This window comes from Strigops habroptila, chromosome Z, assembly GCF_004027225.2.
Source record: "Strigops habroptila isolate Jane chromosome Z, bStrHab1.2.pri, whole genome shotgun sequence".
Taxonomy (NCBI): domain Eukaryota; kingdom Metazoa; phylum Chordata; class Aves; order Psittaciformes; family Psittacidae; genus Strigops; species Strigops habroptila.
Window position 1 is genome coordinate 67,432,838 of NC_044302.2, and position 27,563 is coordinate 67,460,400.

The 27,563-nt window shown below is 35.3% G+C and overlaps 1 protein-coding gene across 2 annotated transcripts in view; it reads right to left on the reverse strand.

Annotated features, from left to right (window-relative positions):
- CNTLN (centlein) overlaps positions 1 to 27,563 on the reverse strand; it is a 196,153-nt gene that overhangs the window by 41,796 nt on the left and 126,794 nt on the right. For both annotated transcript variants that reach the window (XM_030512317.1, XM_030512316.1), the window contains 5 exons: positions 23,682 to 23,773; positions 20,797 to 21,311; positions 18,046 to 18,220; positions 14,982 to 15,075; positions 14,114 to 14,337 (listed from right to left, as the gene is read on the reverse strand). In XM_030512317.1, coding sequence (XP_030368177.1) covers positions 14,114 to 14,337; positions 14,982 to 15,075; positions 18,046 to 18,220; positions 20,797 to 21,311; positions 23,682 to 23,773 — 1,100 coding nt within the window. The remainder of the gene's footprint in view (positions 1 to 14,113; positions 14,338 to 14,981; positions 15,076 to 18,045; positions 18,221 to 20,796; positions 21,312 to 23,681; positions 23,774 to 27,563) is intronic.

Here is a 27,563-nt window from a genome sequence, read left to right on the forward strand (position 1 = left end):
GAGGACAACATTGTGCCTAATCTCTGCAATTCAATATCCCATCTTGAGCCACACCTATGGCTGCTGTGTCCTAGCATTTGCCTCATTCTCTTCTGCTTGCTTCGCTGAGATATAAATATAGACAAAGTTACACATTTCTCTTTGGTGTACATAATACTCTAAAGACCACAGGACCACCTTTGAATCTATGAATTAACAGAAAACTGTGCACAGGCAGACCAGCTCCACCACGGAAGAATAAATCCTCTTCCAGTGCCTGTGAATCTTGTGACATGATGTGGGTAGTCATACAGTCTCCAATCCTGAGAAAGAAACTGAAGGTCTTGCCATGTTAGGCATCAAAAATAGCATGGAGAGATGCAAAATTAACCTGAACATGACACAATCTATGGTACCAGCCCATGATTACCTCATTAGCTGCCAGTGAATCTTTTGCAGAGCAGATCATATGGTGCAAAGCATTAGTAAGGAAGTATAAACATACTTCTACCTCCTCTAGCAGTAGCTAGGCCATGAGGTCCAGGCACTTTACGCAAACAAATTTGGCTTCAAAACAAAAAACCACTCTTCTCCTTAGGCTACAAGGAGAGTAATAGTGTCTGACTTCTGTAGGGATGCCAAAGAATCTCGTGAGCCACTACTCATTGTCTGCAACAACTAGGGTCTAAGGCAGAGAAAAATGAAGACAATTCCAAGGAAGGAATGCTGTACATAACCATTTTTAAAAAGTATCTCAGGTGCAGTTTCCAGACACCATTTTTTGTCTAATAAGTACTCTAAGTTGTAACACTTTTCTGCTGCTGTTGAAGATACCTTAGCTCTTGACTTGTATTATTTTATGCCTAGAAAGACAAAAAGTAAAATCAAATGCATTTGGAAGGCTCATGAATCTTCCTTGGCAAAGGGATGAGAATGGCTGTACTCTTCTCATTTGTGCTCCTGGCTATGGATGTGTCCTTTAAAGTTTCTTCTTCTAGTGAAAGGGAGTAGCAAGGACAACAGAGCACCTGCATTAACTTTGAACATATAAGCTTAATCAACTTCCTGGGACTGTGAGAAAGTTGGAGTAAGATGCAGGCTCTAACAAAAATATTGCGCAGTAAACTGAACAAAGAAATCTCAGTTTGGAATGGGCAAGAAAATAGGGCCAAACACAGGAAACTTCTGCTTCGCAGGAGACCTGAAAGTGCTGAAGTGGTGAAGAAGATTCTTCTTCTGAAATCTATGGGAGTTAAAAAGAACTCTAGGACTAAATGCTTTTTTCTGACATTGCTTCCCCAAGGACAAGATGTGGGAGCTGTTGCTATGGTCCTGCTCTCTGACCACTGATACACCTTACTAAAAACCAAAGAGTCATAAGCTGCATGGAAGAGAAGGAGAACTTGGTGTCCCAGGAAAAAAATTTGCAAGGACTAGCTGCTAGCTCCATCATTCCAACTCTTCCTGTGCTAGTTACCTAAACAAGAAAAAAAGTCCTTCCACTTGAGAATGAGGACAAAAGAAATAATTGTGAAAGACTGGTAATGATGTCACGAATGCATTAAATTCAGTACATGTGCAAAATTTGAATTGAACTACAGTGAAGATTCTCCTGGCAGCCTTCTGCAATTCTTCAGTACCCTCAGAGAGAAAATTTGCCTTACACCTAAATCATCTTTCTTGAAAAATTATATCTATTCTTCTTAAAGGAGATGGAAGCACAAACTGACCACTAGCCCTTTTAAATAATCTTTTATGCACTGGAAGTTGGCTATTATACTTCTTAAGTCTTTACCAATGATCTGTTATTTTATAGATTTCACTAATTACACTCTTCCAGTCTTTTCTCATACTTAACATGTTCAAAACTTAGAATTCTTGGTTTTTTTCCTCCAATATGTGTATTTTATGTGAGGTGCCTGAAATAAGATACGGTATCTCACAGAGTGCCTTGACACTGCTAAGTAGAGAAATAAATGCCCTTTCTGAAATTCCCTATAAAAAACACTGCCTGACAAACTGGCAATGGTTTACGATGAAGAGTGGCAGATTTGACAAGCAGGTGGCTTTCATGATTTGTAACACCATCTTCAAGTTCCTGAGAAACAGACACACACTGGTATTTGTCCAACCTGTGGACTTTTGCTAAATAAACACACATACCCACAAGCCACACCCCTGCCCTGCAAACCAGTCAACTGCAGTGTTGTCTTTTTCCACAACTTACGAGTCTGCATCTCACCTATGTCAATCTTGTAAAGGGAAGGATAACATGTAAAAATATATGCATCATGTATGAACATTTTAAAAAGTAGAGACTAATTACATTTCAGTGGTAATTCACTAACGATATTTCATTTAAATCTTGACTTGGTCTGTGGGACTCAAACCACAATAATTATCTTACAGAAATAAAAGAAAATCCTTGTTATACTTGGGAAAAAACCTCAAGATAGCCAAACTGAAATCTTTAACTTCAATAAAAACTATTTCTTCTTGCCTTAACTAGTAATTGATTTTTAAATCAAAGGATCAAGCGACTTTTCTAAAGATTTTAATGTTTAGAATTGAAAAATATTGGCAAATATCACAATAATTATTTTTTTTCTTCATGGCTAACTTTCAAATTACTTTAGAAACCAAAACTTAAAATTAGGACTTGCATCTTTTTGTGTCTTTTTACACTTTAAAACTTTTTTTTTTTAATGAAGGTGCAACATCCATTTGCAGATTACAGTTTGTCTATTGCTGAAACACTACTTATAAAAAATGTCTGGAAAAGTCACATTTGACTTGATATAGGATCTGGCTTTTTTACTATTTACCTTAGTTTGCATTATGTTTTACATGACATGCTTTTGATACTAACAAAAATGCACAACCTTTTGCAATCATAATTTATAAAGAAACAAAACCTCTAAATATCTGTATTTTGGGAGGTTTATGTGTAAACACAGTCACACATCCTTTCTGACCACTGCTTACTGAGATCCTAATGGCAAACATTTATTGCCACACATCTCCAAAGGCAAAGGGAAGCAAGAAAAATTAAAATCCTTTAGGAAATATAAACAGAGTTTCCTGGTTGGAGCCATACAGGAACAGTCATTTTGCTACAAACAGAACAGAAATTATAGACTTGCAATGTTTAGATCACTTTAACTAACTTAAAATATTGTTCTTTCAAGTGCCCTAAAAAAATGAGTAAAACAGTAGGACTATATTGTACAGGGTGTTCCTAGTGATAATCATACTTTCTTCAACACCTAATACAAAACACAGACATTGTTTTAACAAATACCACTCGGCTGACCTCGAAGATACGACGAAGGAATAAGAGAGTCACGTCCAATTCCTTGTGGATTCTCAGCTCGGATCCTGGTTTTTGCACAGTTTACCTTATGAACATGATCCGAGTGACATTTCACAAATTCCTGGATAAATGTTGCTACACTCTGCCAGCAGAGAGACAGGCTGTGTCATGCACAGATCAATAATAGCACTGTGTTTCATCAGCCTCAAAATCAAAAGTGCTTCATCTGGCAAAAGCCACGGCCCTTGAGGATCTGACATATATAAACTGAATACGCTATACACAATGAATACGCTATACTACAAAAGCTGCCAGTGTAAAGACGAGTCTGGAGATACACAGTGAGTATATGTAAATAAGAAAATATGTATTTGTATATATAAAGAAGTTTTTAACTCCTTATGAAAAGAACAAACATCACAAAGCAGTAGTTGAATAATGGAAATGAAACTAAAATTTTACAATTCTTGACAGAAGAAATAAAAATACAGTCAGAACAATCCAATATTCCTAATCTTGAGGAATTCACTGTGAAATGCAAGTACCTTTTGAACTGTACACAGTAATACGTATGACTGACAGTGGGCTGCAATAAAATGCACTGTAAGCTACACATTATGCCTTCTTATCAAAATTATCAGAAAACTTTTCTTCAGGTAAACTACTCAAAGTAGAGGTCTTGAGACTGTAAATCATCATAAACATCATAACTTCAGTTTCAGACCTTGATATAGGCTTTCTTTCCTAAGTAAAGGAAATTTATGTTTCCTGCTGCTTAGCTTTCCTCATGATTATCTTAACTTTATTTTCTAGTGACAAAGCTTGTAAAATTTCTATCTTCAAGTAAATGCAGCACCTGTAGATTTTTAACTGAAATTACTATTTATCAGAATGCTTTTCCCTCATTTGTTTCTCATTGCAGATTTAGTTTTCTTTTCTTCTACCAAAGTTTCTATTGCAAACAATACTTTGAAAAGTAAGTATTTTTATTCTTTGGAAGCCAAGCCTTTAACAAAGTATATCAGCTTGAGTATTTTATCAAGATTTTGACTAGGAAAAGATTATCTGACTCTGTCCCCCCAGTTCAAATGAAAAGTTTCCTCCTTTAAATATTTCACTACTACCTCACTAAAAAACTGTTTCCTTTCCTTACACTTCACCCTATAGGTAGACAAAACAATATGAAAGAAATATTAAAAAATAGTAATTTATCCTTTTCTTTTCTGGATTTTCCTTACCAAGCTATGCATTACCTATATGCGGCTTTAGCCTTCTCTCAGCTCTACAATCAGCAACTCTAAAGGGCTGTACCAGACCATTGTAATCCTAAATTCTGTGTACATCACACCACAAAAGCTATTATTCCTTCTCTTTGCATTTCTTCTGCTAAAGGCTAATTCTCTTTTAATGTTCCTGTTGCACACGGTGGAACACTCATTTCTCTTAGGTCACTCCCTCAATTTCATTATCCATTTTCCCTGTGCCATGAGTCTATATTTGTATATCTTGCATGGGGATGGCTTCTTCCTCTGCCTCAGAATTTCTCTTCTTTATAACCTGATGTTTGAATATCATTATAACACTCCCCCTTGGCTTCAGTTAGACTCTTCTAAAATATTGGTCTGTCTTTTCTTAAATTTATCATCCATGTTTACATCTTTTCTTCACAGCACTATTAAATGCATTCTGGGTTTCATCACAAAAATACTGCTGATCAGCTGTGCTCTAAGAAGTACACACATTTCTTCCCTCAGTTCCTCAGATAAATGAACGGTGTTACTGAAGTTGAGAACACACCTTCCTGTTCGTACTTTTCATTACTTCAGCTCACATAGTTAAATGTATCCTCTCTCTTCCCATCTCTATTTTTTGTTGCTTCCTCCAGAACAGACTTTTTATTTTATTCCCTTCAGAAAGACTGCCCACTGCTAACCACGAGCAGTTGATTTCTCTCTAATTCTTCCTTTTTAGATTAACTGTCCAATATTATTGCAATTCTCTGACTCCAATTGGCAATGGTCAATTAAAGTCACATAAAAATTACAGACCTCATATCTGGTATGACTATATCTTGTTTCAGTTCTGTGTCCTTGAATTATTTTTTCGATCTTCATTTGCTAGACTGAAGACTCTACATGCAGATATTTAAACTCCAGTTACCTTTTAATTTTTAAACTCCTTTTACTTTTCTGAAAACACCAAATTGTTCTCTGGAATGGTGTCTTTTCAAATCTTTTTCATGAGTCTTCTTGAAATGCTTTCTACCAATGTCTTTCTTGGATTCTAGGTTAAAGCCACATAGAGTATTCTAGGAGCACTCAAATCATACCAAATGAAAGAAAACACATTCTCTCTGCTTCTATTGTATAGCCTCCAGTTTATATATTCAAGGACTGCACTAGTATTTTTCACAATGGCAATGGGAGTTCATGCTCAGCTCATTACCTGCTAGGACTCTCATTTTTCATCAGAGTCCCTGGTTCCCAGGAGACAGCCATTCAGCCTTGCTCAACATGAACTTGAGCAATGTATTGGTTTTCATTATGATGTAATGATTTCCTCATTAAAAACGCTGTGAGGTCACAATGATCTATACTTTTCAATCAGCCTCTGGTGATGATTGAAAGCTTAGAATAGCTGTCAATGACTGAAGATATCCTCTTGCACTGGCTTGGATTTTCTACATTGCCACTAATTTTCAAAAAATGATTGAAAGATTTTACCTCTCCAACAAACAGCAAAATGACTGTCATATATTTCATAGTATATCCAAATAGAATAGCTGTGTAAGGTGTAAACCATTATCTTGGGGAAAAAAAATAATGTTATCATTCATGTGAGGGATCAACTGAAAAATTAATTTCATGGTACGTGAGATTCTGAGCTAGTGAAAATGATTAAGTGGTACTCATATGCACCAATTTAACCTTAAGGCATGAATTGAGACATAGATTCTACACTGTTCCATGTGTCAGTGCTTAGCTCCAATCCAAATACTAAGTAAAACCAACCATGATGATCATTTCTGGAATTTAATCTCAGAGGTACATTTTAATACAAGCGATCACTGTTACACAGGGACACACAACAAAAATAAATGGATGTGCTCATAAGACTTCTAGATACTTTCAGGTCATAGAGCCATTTTTGCAATACCATGACCCTGCTCCTTCAACTTCCAACTCCTCAAACAGGGAACAAAACCATCTCTTACCTATTCACCTATTACATGCACCTATCTACCTTGCTAACCACACTGAGCACCCTGCGCCACCAATCTTATGTCCCCTAGCTTCACTATGAGGGATAATTATTGACCAGATTAGGACAGGAGCAAAGGAAAGGGAAGTAGAGTAAAAGGATGCATTAGGCGAGTCCAGGAGAATCAACTCATGTTCACAATATAATGGAATGCAGAAGTACTTCCGAAGTTTTTCACGGCTCTTGAAATCTTGCAAACAAAGGGAGAGAATTCAGACTTCCAAGGTAGGATATACAGCTGATTGATAGAAACTCAAGGCATCTATTTCTTGCATTTTAGTAGCACCTATATAGAATGGTACACAGAGGTGTTACTGATAGTCTAGCAGAATACTAAATCATACGATATGATAAATATTACAATATAATAATATTTCAAATATTACATTCTTTATTGTAATTCCTTCCCTGCAAGTTCAAAACACAAAAGAACCTCTCACCATAGAGAGGTCTACATTCAAGACTAGAGCAAATAAAACTTATTTTTACCACCATACACAGGAGGTCTTGAAATGCCACTGAATTCAGTGGAAATAAGCATATGCATGTGGTTAGTGGTTAGTAGATTACTTTTGTAGTTAATACTGGTAGTTAGTCGCAATGAATAATTCATAGACCACTCCAGTGAACAAGCCTAAGAGTACTGACCCAAATGCAACCCAAACTGGTTTTCTATGACAATCTATGAGAAAAACAGACTGCCAGTGCTGAAATGTAATCTGTCATCATATGAATAATTATTTCCAAATAAATGGATTTTTGGGGGGTAAAATTTGATGATGGATAAATATCATCTGACAAAACCTTACATTATCCGCAGAACTTTACACAGGAGTGAATGTTCGAGAACCCAGCCTGGTTCTGTGCTTAACTTCAATTAAATGATCAGATCAGACTGAATTCAATGAAAACACTCCTAGGAGCACAAAAGGAAATCCATTTACAAGAGTATCTGTTGAGCTTTTCCAGGTCTCCGATAGTATCTTATTCAGGAAATTTTTGGGAGAATAAACTACAAACTGAGTTCTATTTTTTGTCTAATAATAATAAGATACAATGCACAAGGAAAGTTTGTTCAAATCACAGGGAAGGTGAAGAAAAATAAACTACACATGAAATCCATAAAGAAAAGATTACAGGATAGTATTTTCCAGTGCTTACTATAATACAAGTATATACTGTTATTGTATTATATTATCAGATAACTATATTAGATGTTCTTATACACATGTATACTGTCTCTAACATTGCACGAACATGCTATCCTTGTGATACAGGTTCTTTCTTTTAATACAAAAATACACTTTTTAGAATTTCTACATGATACAGCAATATAAATAGTATTGAGTGTAAGTATCTACGAACTTCATGTCTCCACAATTTTTCTTCATATATTTCTAGAATTTACCTACCTCTAAGTTATTTCATTCTGACAGCAGTATAATACAACTCTCACAGTTCTAGTTCATGCCAACTGCTCTGTTCAATTTATGAATGAGACTCATTTCCTACACGCAATGTACTTCAACTGTTGTTCATCAATAATTCAACAGGTCTATTGTAATTTTTCTTCAGAAATCAATATAAATGTAAAAGGTATTTTGCTTTATTTTTATTTTGTAATGACAGCCGAGTTTCATGATAAATATATTTTACAGCGTAGTACTGTTAACAGAACTTAGTTCAGGATGCTGTAAGTTTTCAATGCAGCAAACTGCAAAAATAAATAAAACAATAAATTTTTTTGTGGAGTACATGCATTTTTAAAGGGCAGTTACTTTCACGTTTACCATTTCACATTCCTCATCTTATTTCCAAGTTAACTTCTCTGACAGAGTAGAAAATAGAAAGTTGAGAACTGTTTTAGATCAGCAGCAATGCTGAATCAGTAGTTTACCAGAGGAAAAATTATATAGACATTTCTCTATTTAGTAACCAAAAAGTTTGAACAAACATATTTATTCAGCTGATTGTGTTTATTCCAGGCAGAATTTTGGACTAGGACTGGAAAGAGGTGAATTCTAGAGTCACAGAGCATCATCTGACTCTGTATCCAGTCTTTATACATGTGACATATAGCCTGACTTTCAACTTACTAAGCTCAATAAGGGTCTAATAAAACTACAATATAGCAGAATCTATTCTTAATATTGCCAAAATATGTGTCAAAGCATTCAAAAACTACATGTAGGACCCCGAAACAGTACTAAAATGCCGTAAGATTTAATTTTAAAATATAACACACACAATTTTTCCGACCTACAGTTAATGTTGCCATTCAGGTCTGGAACACTGTGGTAAGTCCAGGAAGAATGGCTTTCTCTCAAGAATACACAGACTGCGGTGCGTTTTGAGTTTTGAATTATCTACTGTGCCCATAACGAGGTCTTTTCAGGGCATGCATACACAATGACAACAGCGGTATGACCTCAAAAGTCAAAAAAAAAAAAAAAAAAAAGAATTTACACCCAATCAAAATTTGAGAAGATTTCAGTCTCATATGGGTACATAGTTTAGTTCAATTATTATATAAACCTCTGCTGTCTTAGATTGTATTTGCACTCTGCAAAGGTCAGGCAGTATATCCTGCTTTATCACCCTTTTATCCCTTCTGGTTTACCTTTTCACTTCTGCTGCATTTTAAGAAAAGGTTCAATAGAAAATTTGCTGTTGTGATTTTTAAATATTTTTACAAACTATCTTTACTTCTTTCTAAACATTGTGCCTGAAGATTACAGTTCTTGCAAATTAACCAAGACTACTCTTCTTCAAAGTAGCTAGGAAAGGATAATCTGTACACTTCTAAAGAAGGAGAGGAAGGGGAGAAATCACATTTCTCCTGATGTTTTTGGGAACAGAATTTTCCTAAGAATTTTCCTTCACAGTTCTTTGATTCATTAATTTTAAATTTTTTTTTTACTACTACTATAGTAAAAATAGAAAGTCAGAATTCCTGCATATAATACTGATGTAGCAGCAATTTCCTGCACAGTTTATCTGTAAAAAGTGTCATTTAAGCTTAACTTAAAGTCTTCTAAATTTTATTTTTTCTAAATATTTTAATAAAATATTATCATGCAGGTATTCTGTAGGTATGATTAGTATCATCTGATGTGTATAATGAAAAATATTTTTTCATGCAACTGAAGGGAAAAACAACCACTTAATTTAGAAAACATGACACTGAATGCAGCAGCTTTCTTATGAACTTCATAAAAAAACCCCATAAATGTGCTGGAGTATTTCCATGAAAGATGAGTCAAAATAAAATGAGGACACATGCTAAAGTGTTTTGAGAGAAAACAACTGGATGTGCCTGTGAGAATTTCTAACTGGACAGTGTTTATGTAGAAAGTCCCCCAAAACTGTCAAAACAATTACACTTTTGCTATAATGAGCAAAATTGAGGAAGTTCCAAAAGCAGTTTTATCTTACTGCAGGGTAATTACAAACAGCATTCAGTTTATAATTTCAAGCTTATTCCTAAAATTTACTTTAAGAAAACCACAGACGTACAAAAATTGTTAAGTAAATGACAATACATCTTTAAAAAGGGAAAAATCCCTTTATGAAAACCAGAGTCAAAGTGACATCTTTGTGTAAATAAACAGTTAAATACATCTAAAATCATCATCAGTTTAATCTTTGTTTCAGTCTAATTGCTGGTTTACTCATATTTGGGTACCATAAAAAGAGAGAAGCTGTGGTGCTGAATTTGCAGATGCAACACTGAATTCTGAGCTGTTCTCTGATAGATTGGGTGGTAAAAAATAGTCAAGAGAATATGTAAAGAAAGCCATGAACAAACTTTAAAGAATAAAATGCTTTAGACTTTTCACTAGTGCTTTACTCTTCTGTTTTTTCATGCTCATACCCTTCTATGCCTGAGATAAACTTTTGGCAAGCAAATTCTATTTTAAAAGCAAAGTATGAGTTCAGGGAAAAAAAGTTGCCTTAAAATTCAAAGAAAATTGAAAATTGAATGGCTAAAATAAAGTTTGGTGGGATTTTTAAAATGCTATCAGAAAAATCCTAGGCTGTGTTACAGCTAAAATATGCAAAACCAAAACCAAAACCAGCTCCTTTTTTTCACGGTTCATCAAAAACTTACGGTATGTATCTGCAGGAATGCATCTGTGCATCTGGAAAACTTTACTTAAACCTTCACATTTTTTCCCTCCAAAGGATCTCTTGGTGTTTGACCAGTTGACACGTTCCCATTCTTTGACATTGAGGTTTTCTGCTGAAATAGAATTACACAGGCACTTTGCCTATGGCATTCCATTAAGAAATGCAGCTTTTCCTGTGACATCACCTGAGAAGCACTGGAGAACTGACGTAAAAGATCCTGCAGTACTTTTGAGCAGTGGCCCAGTGAATGGTCTTGACATGAATAAGATAAATAGTTAAGACTTAACCTGCTTATGATTTTAATTTCTTATTCAGTATACTTTGCCTGAACTTTTGCAACAAGAATGACGCCTACTGCATAAAACTAATTATAATTACTGTGTTGTATGCAATAAATATACTCTTATAAGTAGTCAGTGATAGAAACGAAAAGAGGGGGGAATAAATCTTAGAAAAAAAATGGATTTTTTCAACAATTCCTTTCAGCCATTTTTCTAAGAAACTAAGGAAATGCTAAATCCCTTTGCTTCTACATGAAGTACCAGCTCCAGCTGTGATTTTTATACACTGATAGCAAACTGTAACTACCATACTTCTGTACAGACAGTTTTGACTCAGTGATGATGTGAATCCTTGGAGAATGTGAGCTTTGATCTCACATGTGCAGTCACTTTACAGACATTTTTGCAGAAATATGCAAAGAATTGCTTTTGCAGAAACAAAACAAAGCAAGAAATCTACATTACTGCAAAGAGGCCGAACAAAAAAAAAAACAAACCACACCTCAAATCCAGCATTCTGAACTCCTACAAGCAGACAAATACATACATACATACATCTGTGTGGATCTTCAAGAAAAATACACAAAACCATACAAGTACCTACATTTCTGAAAATCAACAGATGCCAGACAGTCCTTAGGTTGTATGAACTGTAAAGTCTGTCTCAAAATGAACATCTGGAACATTAAAATCTTAAATCTATAGTTGATTTTCTAGCACTAGATTCCTTGGGGATTATAACAAAGGACTGACTGCACAAACATCTGCCCTTGTCTGCTAATGGATCTATTTTCTTAGCTAAATTCAGGCAACATGGCATCTCATCCAAGACATGATGTTAATGCTTACTGTTGCTAGAATGCTATACTTTAGCCCAGCATCATAAGTTCACTGTTACTGTAAGATTAGTCAGAACTTTGTGATTACATATTGAAGCTTAATTTTGGTATCAGTCATTTTGACACTCTTGAAATATTTAAGACTATCCCTAAATCTAGAGATTGCCTCTATCTTTTAGTTTTTCATGGGTTGTTAGCTTGTTTTTTACCATCTACCTATGCAAGAAAATTCTAAAATCTAAAGCAACAGAAGCATTGAGAAGAAACAATGAAAACAGTGTTCTTGCAAGTAAAAAAAAAAAAAGTCATTTCCCTTGTAATATCTTAACACTTAAATATCTTATATAAGTGTTTCTTATAAGAAACAAAACAAATCACTAACCCCCCCCCCAAAAACAAACATGTGCTTTAAAATCATTTGATTTGTCTAAATCATGGTTTTCTCTTTTAAACATGCGTGTACGCTGCAGTGACTGTGTAGGTTCTTTACCTCCTTTATTTTCACTTGGCAAGTAGCCCAAGCCTCTGCTTTAAATTTCCCACTTGGTAGCACTAGTATGGCACCTGAAGAGTAATTAGTTGTAAGAAAGGGAATTTGAATTGTTTGCTGAGAAGGAAAAAAATGTGCATGCCTAATAAAGATTTTTCCTTGAGTAACTGCAACATCATTTGTGTATTTTTGCTTAGAATGCACTGCTCTTTAAATAGACCAGTGACCATTCCTCATTTTTCAAACAACTTTCCAGAAAAACTGAGTGAAAGAAAACTGGTTTGGTTTTAAGACCATGCTATTTCACTTTTAGTCAGTCTTCTATAATACAGCAGCATTTACCTTGACACAAATTTTGCCCTTTTTTTTCAGTTTCCTGATAACAGCCTTTTTATTTTATTTCTCATGTTGCTCTCAGATAGAATTCTAAGGTGTAGTCTTCTAGGAAGGCAAATCTTGAAGATGTCTGAGCAAGCAGAATATCTTATCTAAATTACACATATAACTCTATGTGAAGTTTATACTGTCCATGAAACTTTACATTATGATACTGTTTGTGAGATAGGCAGATCTCCATTGGTTCCAATGACCTCAGCAACTCTTTTTGAACAATTCATTACATATACATAGTTATGCAAAATGAGTAACAGAAATGAGGTTTTCCCTCCTCTAGAAATTAGCATTTTCCCAGCCCTACAAAAGTGAAAAGTGCTGCTCCTGATACTGCTTCTGCCTTCTGTGCAAAGACAGAAATGCAAAGAAGTTTGAGGGGGAAGGGATTTGATTTCTTTTTTAATGTCTGCCTCCTTCTAGCAGGTCCATCTGTTGTAGCACTATAATTCTGGAAGCAGGATGTGTGTGTGACCAACAGGAGACAATTACTGCAAAAGTGTTTGTTGATTCAGCTCTATAAAGGGCAGGCCAATCACTACAGTATGAATAGAGAAGAATTCCAGCTGAGGACCTGCATATAGATTAACACAGAATACATATATATAAATGAGAATGGGGAAAACCAGAAAGGAGTAATAGTATAGAAAAGGATTAAATAGGAATGAAGACCAAAGTAGAGAAAGCTGACATCTTTGGGGCTGTTAACCAAATAGTTTACTAGTCTGTACTTTTATAAATCTTATTCTCCAGTTTTCCACCTTGACAGAGAGAGACAGGATTAAATCGACATGGAACTGGTCTGAGCACCCTTTGGAAGAAAACTCCAGTTGCCTTGAACACTCTGCTCTTGGGGTGTATGGAGACGGTTTCTCCAAAAGTGCCTGTTCTTCACAGAGGAATGGGTTCTAGTTCATGTGAACTGACCACATTCTCAGGAAAGTTCTCAGACCACAGGTTAAAAGTTAAACTTCCCTCACATATTTCAAAGAAATTCTTCACTATGAGGGTGGTGAGACACTGGCACAGGTTGCCCAGGGAAGCTGTGGCTGCCCCATCCCTGGCAGTGTTCAAGGCTAGGCTTCATGGGGCTTAGAGCAACTTGGTCTAGTGGAAAGTGCCCCTGTGCATGGCAAGGGGGTTGGAACTAAATGATTTATAAGGTCCCTTCCAACCCAAACCATTCTACGATTCTATGATTCTTTTTCATGAGAATTAATGAATTGGATTGATAGTAAATCAGGCCTCGGTATTATCTGTACATAGTAACTGATCCAAAATCTCACATAAAGCATGCTAGTATATAACATTTCATAATTGTGATCATAACAAATTAAGAGACAAAAATCAATGTTATCAAAATTACTCAGAACTACAGCAACAGAATTAAGCTGAACATTGTAAAACAGCATAATGAAAAGTAGTTTACCTCTATGGTCAGTTTACTAGTTTGAAGTCTCTGATCAGCCAGCTGTAGCTCATTTGTTAGTTTTTCATTGGTTTCTTTAAATTCCTTCACAGAAGACACTGCTGTCTTTTTTTCATTCTGTAAAACAGCTAGCTGCTGCTGCAGTGACTTAATTCTTGCATGTAGTAGAGTAACAGAGTAGCCTGGTTTCTGGACAATGATATTTCTTCTTTTCGTTCTGTTCACTAAACACAAAAAGGCATGTTATTAAACTGACAGATCATCATAAAGAACATAATTTCTGATTTTTCTTTGCTCCTTCAAAGCACTATTCTAGCCTCTAAAATATTTCTCAGTATGCAAAGTGGCAAATTAATTCAGTTAACCCGTAAGTGCTCTATGTAGTTCTTATTCTGAAGTGCCAACACTGCTAACTCAACAAGGACTTGGAAGTTCACTGCGGCTCAAGTTTCTGATCTGATTCCAATTTCCAGAAATATAGGCTTCAGTATCTTGTTAACAGATTTTTTTCTTAAAGCCTAAACCAAAATATAGTTAATTTTGTTTCATTGGCTGTGTTGGCTGAAAGGGGCATAAAGAGCAAGAGATAGTGAAAAGCTTTGCTTCAGTCAGTAGATTCAATAGGTGGGATTTAGTAAAAATAGGGTATATTTTAACTGTGCAAAAAATACTGACAGTCACTTTTTATATCATAATTTCAGTTTAAAATAATGAGCTTTGAAAAATATACTCACGTAAATTTAAACAAGCAAATCCCGCAACAGCATTTAAGTGAGTTTGTGTAATATAGAAGAGATTTTGAAATTCCAGGCAGGAATGCTTTGCCAATCTTACTTAACGAAGTTGTGGAAATACATAATATTCCTACCTTTGTTTAGAATTGATGGATATGATGTTGTGAGACAGCAGATCTTCTTCCTCTTGGAATGTAATTTTTCTAGGTCTTTATTCTGCAGATGGCCCTAAATAAAAAGCAAAAACACAAAGCTGGGAATTTTTCATTATGGCACACCCAGCACAATACTCCAAAGTTTTCCAGTTTGAATTGAAGCAGCAAAAATTAGTTCAAATAATACACGATATTCTAAATAATTTTAATTTGAAAATCAGTCTTACAACACCAGCCAGCAAAGAGTACAAATTTCTGCCTTTCCACCAAATGTAGAACAAATAATGAACTGTTATAGGTAAATCATAACCCTTCCCTGAGAATCCCAGAGGAAAATGAAGTGTCTATTAATGACTAGATGATTTTTTTAGATAAGATATGAATTTACTTGTAAGGAAAAAGATGGTGTTCATTACTTGAAAGCCTGCAACAGTGACAATAAAAAGGAATAGTGGTCTTACTAGTTCAAAAGGAGGAAGATTAGATTAGATTAGACACTGAGCTGTACGTGGAAGATGCATGATGAGCATGCAAATACAATACATGTGTTTTTTAACAAAACAGGGTTTTACAGGGTTTAACAAAAATCAACTGCATGCCTTTTAAATATCTGATTGGAAAAATCAGCGATTTCCAGAACCTATCGAATGTTCAAGGACAGAAGCAAAGGCTGAAGAAGAATGCTCCTTGCAATATGTAAAATGAAAATGACCAAAGCACAGCTTTCTCCAAAATCAAAGTACTATTTCCCTGGGTCTTAAATGCTCAGTGTATTTTAAAGCACTTTTGTTCTGGAATTCTGCACCATTTATCCAATTTTTAAAATCTTCAGTTTGCAATCTCTATGTGATATCATGCAAAATATTTCTGGAAATATTCATAACTGAAATAGTTTATCAAATTTAAAAGAGTAAACAGCAATAGATTATCTATGAAATTTACTGACATTGTAGGACAGCATAGCTATGAATTCTAGATTTGTACAATCACCACACAATTTGAAGGACTGGGAAATAGGATATGCTAGAAAAAAAAAGAAAAGACATGTAAGTGCCAACTTTTCAGACTAAAACCTAAGCAAAGGAAAACAAAGGAGGTCAGGTTCTTGTAGGTCTGTCCCCTTTGAGTAGCCTCTTAATTATTGTTTTCCATGTCTCAAAGACAACAATGGAAACCTGTACTAACTCCCTATCAGTATGACGAGAGGATCCTACAAACACTGCAGGTAAGTAACTGGATGACAGATACTAGGCTGAAATGGTGACTGTGGGTTACAGAGAACAGCGCTCTCAGCAGATGATGAACAAATGACCCATGCCTGCAGGAAAAAGACAGACATCTCCACTTTAGGCCACAGCTCTGATAAATATATGTAAGAGAGTGCCAATAACTCTCCTGATACTGCACAGGGTATTATATAATTATACCACATGCAGCAAAACTGAGAAAGTCCTCATGTCATAAATTATCTCATCTCCAACACCAGCCATAGCTCAGGACTTAGGAGATTTCTCTAGCATCCCTTTGTATGAGAATATCATGACCCAGCTTGAGTGTCCTTAAATCTTCAGGAGGGATTTAAGATTCCTGCTAAAACTGGTGTTCCCAGTTGTTGATACTGAACCTGTTTGCGATACTATCCTCTGTTGTCACAAACTATATTTTCAGGTGCTTTTTCTGCAACAGGGGACTTCTGCTGAAGTGTATTTACCCAATTAGGGCTCTTGGGATGGTTCCTGTGTATGCTCCAAGTCCACCAGTCTGTCACATATGTGTATCAGAATATATCTGTGTTTCTTTTTTTCCAGTAGGAACAGAGAGTAAACGGGCAAACAAGAAATATACTGCCTGTGTCTACACTACCAAGCCAGACAGACCAGCACCTACTGGATTCCCTGCCTTGTATATCCTTACTAAGGAGCAGCAGGAGATAATAGAAGTAGCACACTTTGTCAGATTTTCACATGTATCATATGCACCTGCTCATACTGTGTATTCTATACCAACAGATGGTTGCAGAATTTCCCTTTTTTTCAGCTTTTGTGCCAGAAAAATAGATCTTTCGATAGAAACACACAATCAATAATATCTAACAAGATCAGAGAGTTTGTATTTGCTTTAAAATTTTGGAGACTACAAAAATATAATGTTTTCAAACTCTTTATTATATCACCATACATAACAGAATTCCAAACTAGTTTTCTAACAGCAGCAAGTTGTTCAGTGTTTCAGTATTCTGTTTCTTGAACTAAGAAACAACAATATCTTTTTGTGTTTTAAATTCCATGAAGTGATTTATTTGGGCAAATGCAGAAGGGAAAAAGTATTAGACACTGTTCAAAAGTCCAAAAATGAGTCATCTGTTACAGATTGCACGGAGCCTCTAAAGACCTGGGAAACAACCAGCTGGCCCTTTTCTGTGAGAAAACAGTATATAGATGTTAGGAATGAGGCATGGGGTTCAAATCCCAGACAATGAATGTAAGTGGGCTAAGAAAAAGCTAAAAGCATAGTTTTCTCTAGATAGAATTTCTTGGACAGCGATAAAGCCAAAAGCATCTTTCTAAGACGGAGACAACTATTTCTGTGCACACCAGATGAATTGAGAGGTCTTCATGCTTGATTCATCAGAACACCATTTTGCTAGAGGGTAGATGGGGATGTTAGTTATGGGTTAGGTCACCCTGTTCTGTATGGGTTTTGTGATTGAAAGAGACCTTAATGGTATGTCTGCAGCATTCTTTGGATTGAGAGGCAACTGGATTTACAGTAACTGTAAGTTACTGTAAGTCTGGACAACTTACAGTAACTTTACATTTTTTAATCAGCTTTTGCACTCTTGACATTCCCTCCATTGTAGACACTATTAGTCTTCATTTGCAGACTAACTGTTCAGAAAATATTCTAAATTCTAATGAAACTACCCATTGAGTATCTAGAAACAAATTTTTTCAGTTTACAAAAGTCAAATTAATTAAAAGGGGAGCAGCAGTGACAATACTATTAAACCGCACAAGAGAACAAAACAAGTTCTATTATATACCTTTTTATTATACAGGTGGGGTTTGCCTTCTAAATGAACGATGTTGCACGACTTTTGACTATCTTGTACTTGCTTTTTTCCCTGTTGTTTACTTCTATCTGGCAGTGGATCAATGTTTTGCACTGTGTTTGCAATCACCGTTTCCAAACTTTCAGAAGTTGGTATTTCAGGGTCACTAAAATAGCACATTTAGGAGAACAAACCAAAATAAAGTTAAACCTTAAAAGTTCCAAACAGCCAATGCTTGAGCACAGAGAAAATAACACATGCAAAAAGTAGAGAAACTAATACAAAATCCAAACACTACTGAGTTGACTTATTCAACAGATGTTTACAAATATGATAAAGAAGAAATCTGTGAAATTGTTTGATCAAGTTCTACTGTGTGAAATGGAATCTCACTCTACAATGCACTGAGGTGTGAGACTTCAACTGCTTCTTAAAGGATAGCTTTTGCTACAGTCTACAAAAGTCACACACATGAAAAACTACTTGTTAGTACTTCTAGTCTGTGAATGGCTCACAGAGACATACTGTTTTTACACTTACTTTCATTTTCACAATTGATAACAAAACAAACAAATGCACAGTACTTTTCATTCAATTATATTTTATTTCAATTGAACTTTATTTGTAGTGTTGACTGAGACAAACTCAGATATCACACTTCAGTGAAATATCTGCAAAGCACACCTTTGGAGTGCTTTGGAATTCTGTAAGCTTGGTAGTCCTTCTACTGAAATTCCCCGCCAGTCAGAGAAACTGGACCTGAAACTTTCACTCTTCTTCAATTTTTTCCTTAAACTTTCACTCAGTACGCTCTTAATTTCATAGAATCCCACTGCCTTGCCCCAGATTATCATTTATTTTCTGATATTCATTGAAGTCCATCTTAAAACATGAAGTATTGGATATAATATTTTCTATACTATCACTGGCTATTAATCATCATTTGTGCAAATGGATTTGTGAAGGAATCCCCTGACAGAAGGTTATTTTGATTTGTTAGTTCTTAAACCAACGCATTTAAAAAGGCACAGCTGAGTTCCAATTAAGTTGCACCATCATAAAAACCAAAGTTTTAAAGATGGCAGCTACTTAACCAGAAAAGAGGCCTTAAATTGAAGAGTTCATACAGAAACATGTTTATAATTTTCAAAACCTGTCCTGACACACTAGTATGTCTGATTGACTGATAAGAAAAGAAATCAGTGTCACAGTTTGAAGGTGCTGCAGTAGCACAGAGATACTACCAACTACGTACATGTTTCCTGCACCTGAATGCTTTCAAGGAATGTTCTATTTAGAAAATTGAAGGCCTGAATCTAGAAACTCAGAGGCAGCTATTACTGATAAAGAACAGTACTTATTAATAAATAGAAGAAGGAAGTAAATGAAGGTATCTCCCTAACTTGTTGAGAATGACACCTTGAAACATAACCTTCAAAAATGCTCACTATACTACGACATGAGTTCTGGTACCTGTACTGAAAGCAGTATTTATAGCTAACCATGAAAACCGAAGCCATACAATTACTTTTCACTTCACTCAAATTCAAATTGCAATAACAATTTGTTTGCTCAATTTTGTTCTTAAAAAGCAAAACACAGTAAATTAAATAAAAAGCTCACTGATTGCAACAGAAAAACACGTGTGTTTTCTGTAAAATCAGATCTGCAATATTAAATTAAACAGAAAACCAAACAAGCTTCACATTAATGATAGAGACTGACAAATTACATGGTTCTTAGTTTGTTTTCTCTGTCTAGATCCTGTGTTCAGGAGCCCCCTATATTGCATGGGGAGAAGCAGCAGAAGGGCTTCATTTGCCACGGCTGATTTGCTCTGTAAGATATCAAAAACCAACATAAAGCCTAAGAAGATGATACTGTCTTCTTTACTCTTTTCTTACCTTCTCTTTATTTTGGGTAAATACAGGCTGGAGGAATTTCTTTGTATGTCTTTTAGGACAAAGTATTGAAATTCAAGGTGTGATACCCATTCACCCAGTGGCTTACTGCTGCCTCCTCAAGTATGTGTGAACACATAAAAGCAGAAGCAAAAAATTCGAAACACTTATGAAGCTTGCCAGTGCAATTTTCTGAGGGACTTGTGACTCATGACTAGGACTCTATGCAGTAACAATTACCCTTAAAGAACTGATTTTTAACCATCATTCAATTAAAGTTAGTACAATGACTGTGCATAAAACATACATGAAATAATTAGTGTGGATGGTTCTTAATTTAAAGGATGTTAAACAGCTTGTAGACATCTGCTAGCAAGCTGAAATGGGTCATTCAAAATTTATCTAACTAAATTAAGGGGAAAAAATGTTTCTCCTCCCGGGTCGGCATGTCACAAGATAACTAAACCGACTTAGTAGGCTTGCCTGGGAATCCTTAGCTGTCAGTGGTGAATATGCAAAGGGCCAGCAAATTAAATCAACCTGCCAAACTGTCAATTTCAAGCCTCATGACTGCATGAAAATAGCATCACTGGAAGAAATCAAGCATTGCCTTCTTTTGGGCTTCCTGGCACCTATTCAAATACTCATGCAGTTGTGGCTAATTTTGCATGCAAATTTCAGTCAATAAGCTCAGAACAAGACCTCCCAAGATATTTCAAAGGATCTGACAGTATTTTTTTTGAATACCAAATCAACAGTAGTTGAAATTCAATCTCCATTTGCTAGTGCTTTACATATGCACAGTGTCCCCTCTACAGGGCTAAGTTAATGAGAGCTGTACCTGCTTTCACTCACATCCTCCCAGCCGTCCTTACTGAAGTTCTCAAATACATTACTCATAACCTTGATGGACTGTTTGAGAAAAGCTCCATGATGTCCCAAAGAGCTCTTTTTCTTGGCTGTTTTTAATTTAACCTTGGTGCCTGTTATCTTGCAATTACATTGCCCAAAGGTTGCCACTGCTTTGGCTTCATCCAGTAAACACTTCAGCTCCTGCACTTGACTCAGCAAATCTTCATTTTCATTTCTCAACCTGTTAGCTTCTGCCACTTGCCTCTTCAAAGAGGCAACTTCTTTTTCCTGCTCATCAATCACTAACTGAAGTTCTGTTTTGTCTTTTTTTATTTCACAAATCCTCTTAAGTAGTCTTTCCAGCTCATTTTCTCTTGTGTCTGCATCATCCTTTTGCACTTTTAAAGATGCTTCCAAATAATTTTTCTCCTTCAATAAGTCTTTATTTACTTCTTTCTGTTTCTTTAATTCCCCTTCAATAGCTTTGAATCTTCTTTCTAGTTGCTGTACATAACAAAAGCAATGTTATCATTCAGAATATTTCATCCTATCCATCAGGAAAAAAAAGTTTCAAATGTATTTATTATATGACAATAATATTACATTAAGCACAAGGACAAAAGCAATCTATAGCCCTTAATTTAAAAATAATTCTAACGTACTGCAGATGAAAGCATTTTAGCTGCAATAATACAGCTGTTGAACAAAGGGCAGATGGTAAAAGAAGTTAAAATTCCAGGCAAAGTGACACAGAAGTTTAAGTATGCTAATGAACCTTCCTGATGCATCTTGAGCTCATTACTGATTTGGTTATACATACTAATTGAATTTTAAAAAGCATTTTCTGAAGGAAAACTATTTTGAAATACAGACAATTTTGCACTAGCTATCTAAATCTCTGCCTTGGTAGGGGGGTTGGACTAGATGATTTCCAGAGGTCTTTTCCAACTCTAACAATCCTCTGATTCTGTGTAAATCAACAAGTTCTTTCTAGTGTTGTAAATACACAAATGAAATATTATTTTGATCTTCCAAAGAAACCCAAACAAATCATAGCAAGAGATATCAGAAGCTCATCACCTAAAGAATATGAAGGCTGAAATGTATTTTCTGTTTACAGAAAGGGGAAATCTATCCTATTCCAATGACGCCACTTCACAAGCTTCTCATACATAGTTTTAAAGAAAGAAGTGTATTCTACCTATATATGATGTATATACTTTGTAATGGCTTTTGAGGTTTATGTATATTCAAGGCCACTAACAATAAACTGATTCTCAGTGTTCTTCTGGAATATTTGCTTAAAGTTACAACCAAACCCCACAATTTCCAGAAATAAGGGGCAATTCTAATTTTAGCAGATATTAAACCAAACTTCTAGTCTGTGAGATTTCTCCAGAAGCTTGCAAAGCACATCTAAGTTTTGTGCTTAGTAACCACTTAGTCATTTTTGAGAAATATTTTTCATTGGTTTTGTACAACCTCCATCCCCAGTCTCACTAGAGAAAGTACCAGGTGCTGTAGGTTTTTCTGGACGTGGGTAGAAAAGACTATTTTTCAAGGAGCTATGGTAGAATGCACATGGCCAACTTCAACCTTCTGCACTCACTAGCACTTACAGTCATGTATGACAGCCAGAAGGAAACAAACAATGAATAGTTTCTACACCTATCCCTGAGGTACCATGATAACTCTGTATATCCATAGAGAAAAAAATTATGGAGTACCTGGCAAACAAAATTATAGTTCTGAAACGTAGATGATAAGCAAGCATAAACTATGTGACATTTCAGATGGTAGCATTCATATTATTTCAATTACTCACTCTACCTTAAGATAAATGAATGTGAGCGCTTCCTATTCTGTGTGTTATTATTTTAACATGATGTTTGTCATTCAGTAATAACGAGATGACAGCCTTCATTGCCTGACCATATGGCAAGTGTTACAAGTATATGCAATCACATCATCTGCTGTAAATTACCACACTTCCTACAAGTTAATTCACAAATAAAAAATAAACAGACATACCTGAACTGACACTCAAAGTTATAGATCTGTGTTTATTCAATTTAAGCATGCTTTTAAGGATTTACAAGTAATTAAATAAATATTGTTTTGCAAAATGACAAACAAAAGGCATGATACTGTTTGAAGGATGTCTTTTCTTTGCAGCAAACAAAACATATGGTAAAATACAAGGGAGCCCTCTTAAGTGAACACCTGTTAACGTACTAAACTACTTGTGTATATTACAAATATCAATACAAATAGCAACTAGTTAAGAACATCGTTTCTCTATGAGGTAAAACATGTAGAATGTTGAGCAGTAAAGATTAAATACTCATCATATTTGCAAAGCCAAAGAATACTAAATGCATACAGTACTATCTCATGAAAAGAGTGATAAACCCACAAAATATTTGCATATGCAATGTTGTGCTAAAATTTAAATACAACAAAAGGTGGATTTATCACCATTATGCATCAATTTCATTCTGTAGCAAGAGCTCTATGGAGATTAACACCTGATAATATATAAAGTTAAATATTCAGCAAAAAAACCAAAGGTTTCTGAACTTAAAAGTGGTAAAATGCTAAGCATATGTTACTTCCAATTTAGAATATTTGTTACTTTTTAACATTACACCTCTAAACATTCTTTCCATTTTCTCTGACATTAACCATGTTTATCTTACATGATACATTCATAGTGACTTCACTAGAATTCACTTCTGACACAATTTTGGAAATCCATATTTTTTTGAATTAGGAAAGGAAATTATGACCTAAATTAATGAGTACTATATATGATATTACATATATGATTCTTATATTAAAATTTAGATCTGTTTGCTGGGGTTGGTGTCTTACCTTCTGCAACATTTGACGTGAAACTTCCTTCATATTCTTCTTTGGAGTACTGTTCTTGACCTCATCATCTTCACTAAGTTTAAAAAGTGGCTCTATGAGAAAGTAATAATACTTGTCTATCAGAGAATACGTAATTGTGACACATAATATTTCACTAAAAAATAGCTAGAAATTTTAAGGAAATGCATTCTTTACTTCTGCAATTATTTATAATGTCATCTATTTTCTTTACAGGCCTTTGGTCAGTTTCTGAAGAGTGACCTCTTTTCAAAGTGTTCTGTCACATAATTATAAATCTTTGTAGCATCACAGTATGTTTTTTACAGAGTACAAGCTTTTCAAAGGTACAATAGATCTGCAGGTTAAAAACGCTGTACTTTCATTCCAATTTTTATCCCTTTATAGACTATTCTCTCTATGCCTTAAAAGCAAAATTCATTGCCTTTTTATCTACACAGTCACTACCAGTTCTGTTCTCTAGGTCTTGTCCCCTGCTAGGAGGATCAGAGTGATTGGTGAACAAAGCAAACTAACAGAATTAGGATGGATGAAAACTTTAAATCCCCTTTTTTGTTAAGTGAAAGATCATGTACTTTACCAGACAAATCACACAAATCATTCTATTTTAATACTGTGAATTCATAACAATTAGAAATTGATACAACTAATGAGAGTGAACATGACTCTGAGTATCGCTCTAGGAGACAGCCAACAAGTTAAAAATTAGATCTATTCATAGAGAAGAATGCTACAGAAAAGTTTAGAAGTACAAATAGGTACAGTAAATCAAAGTAAAATGCATTCTGTTTAGATCTGCATCAAGAGCTTAACTTTTGTAAATTGCCCACTGCTCACAGAAATGAGCAATTACATACCTCAGAACTTTTTCTTGGAATATGAAATAGCATGTCAAAGAACAAAAAATTCCTCCAACACTGCAAAAGCCACAATATTCACATTTCATTTCTCACCCCTCTTGCCTCAATTAACTTAGAGAATTAATCATAGCAGACAAATATCTGTGCTACATGGTGGAGGGCTGCTTTAGAAGTATCATTTCAAGCTACAAGCAGACACTACAGGTCACTTAAAAACTTTTGATTTATAAACAAAGCAAGTGTAGAAGAAAACAGTGTTACTCTCTGTAGATTCACAATCCTCTTGATATAAACAGTGACTAACAAGTTTGTTAGAGTGAATTAGACCTTTCTTTTGTCTTTGGAACATGTCATGGCCAATTAATACTTCTGTATTCATGAAATAAATGGAACACTATTCTAAAGATAATAAAAGCTGAAAAAGGTAAAACTATGCATCTGGGGAATATGTACCTTTACCTTGATATTAATATGTTAGTTCCCATGTTATTTCAGACTACAGTCCCCCAGCACAGTGGTACTGCATACATTTACAACATTCTTTAAGTAACACACAAAGATAATACGAACATGCTTTTCATCTTTTTCTAAATATTCACTCATTTGAATGTCTGCTATAGCGTTTATATCAGCATTTACTGTACCCCACTGAAAAGAAAAATTATTTCCCATAGTCCAAGTAACTGATCAAAGCACATAAGGTGTTATGTTTATTATGTGGATATATCAAAATACAATTTAAAACTCTATAAATAAACATATTATGTGCAGAAAATAAAGAAAACTACTGAAAAATAGATAGAAAAGACTATACATGTTCAGTATTACCACAGAAGTCACAAGCAACATAAATGAAAGAAAATCCAAAGGTCACTGACGCATATCCTTTCTACTGAGCAGAAAATAAATGGCCTATTCAGCCCCCTTTTGCCCTCCTCCCTTCTAATTGTTATATAATTGTTCACAGGAATTGGTTAAGGAGGCAATAAAATACTACTGTCTATAACTGTCTGTCTGTCTAGGATAGCAGAGAGATTCATCATATTAGTCTACTCAGGAAGATGTATGCTTTACCCATCTACACTCCACTATATGAAGAAATCCCAAGTTCTCCCTCAATGAACAGACCCACAAGTCATAAATGTGACTGTCTTCAGCCATCAAATTACTGAGGTCTTACAGAAATATACTTAGGTCACACTGAGAAAACATAGTTAACTGCCAGCTTTAGAACTTAACATTTAATTCCTAATTAATAGTCACCAAATCTGATGATGGTGCCAAAATAGTCCTTGAACTATGATACTACAGTTCACTATTCATATTTGCATAAAGCCTTCTTACACAGAGAAAAAAACATCAGTTTCAAAAAACAACCCCAGAGCTGTGCATTAGTCACTCATAGAGTACCTACATGAACCATCAAAAGAATGCCATTTTTGCCTCTGGTATGTACCAGGTGAAGGATTCCCTGACAGACAGGAGATGCTGTAGTGCAGAAAGCCAAAGTGTTACTGCCTCCTTGCTCGCAAAGATGTGCTAAGTCTAAAACAGCCAGTGGGAAAAACCTGGGTGAAGACCCTAAGAAGGGAACACCATTCTCACAATTAGGCTGGGAAAATCGTAGATTCAGAAGTCTTATAATGAAAGAAGCCTTCAGACTGCCTCCATGAAGGAATAGGGGACCAACAGTTTAGCTGCTTCTAATAACGCACTTGCTCTTCTGGATTGGATTAGATGGTTCCACTTTCCTGCTTTTGGAGAAAATGGTATGAGTACCTGCCAACACATTCTTTACATTCACACACAAATAATGACATGGATAGGATGAATATTGAATTTGGATTTGATAACTACTAGAAAATAATTGGCAATGCAAAAGAGACACCTTGGGCAATCGAAGCAGAATGGAAAGAAATTGGGAATGGCAGAAGTAGAATTTCCTCTTCCTCTGACCTCCTCCATCTTTGACCAGCAGGGTTTGAAAAATGATAAAGCAGACCAACAAAGCTAACCAGTACTTCCTCCTGAGAAACACAACTGATATCTAATCAAGCAAGAGGATAGAGCCTGTCTTTTTTTATAGAGGGAAGCTAAGCCACTTTTTTTCAGAATTTATCCGTTGATGTCAGGAAACAGAAAACATCATCCTTGATGATGGAAACAGGTACCTGCTTAGATGAAAGTGAATTCCAACATCATTGATAAGCTGAGTAAATTCGTATCAGGTTTACTTTTAGAAAAGAAAACATAATAAGACTGTGAACAAAATGTATTTAGACTGTATCATGTTTGAATCTCAGCAAATTACGAATAACAGACCTGACTTATATTTGGGAAAAGGAAGGCATTTAATACTCACTTTAGGGCAGAGGACGTACACACTTTCTTAGCATATGAGCAAAGATTGCTTACATATGCTTACATATGCTCAAATAATGGACATCCAGCTTCAGTTGTTATGGTGTAGTCTTCTAGAAAAAGGCAATCAATTGATAGAAGTGTCCACTACATGACAATACTTGAAGATTTGCAAGGGCAAGAACAAGGAAATTACTTTTTGTAGCCTAGGTGAGCAAGTATTTTTTATACTTCAATTGGTAAAAGTTTGGAAATAGCTGGAATCAGCCCAGTCTCATATGCTAATGAAAGTGTTGCTTAATACATATCTTTGGACTTGAATTTGAATCTTACAGAAATATTCCTATCCATCTAAATGATTCTTATAACAACAAATACTGGAAAAGGTAAATAAAATTTGCCTAACACGTTTCACTAGAAGTTTAACCCTTTTTCTCAGTCCCAGTATAACAACAGCTAATCATCATTGAGAACGACCAGAAGGCTGGAGATCCTCTCTTGTGAAGACAGGCTGAGAGAGTTGGGCTTGTTCAGCCTGAAGAAGGCTCCAGGGAGACCTTAGGGCAGCTTCCAGTGCCTAAAGGGGCCTACAAGAAACCTGGAGAGGGACATTTTATAAAGGCATGTAGTGACAGGACAAGGG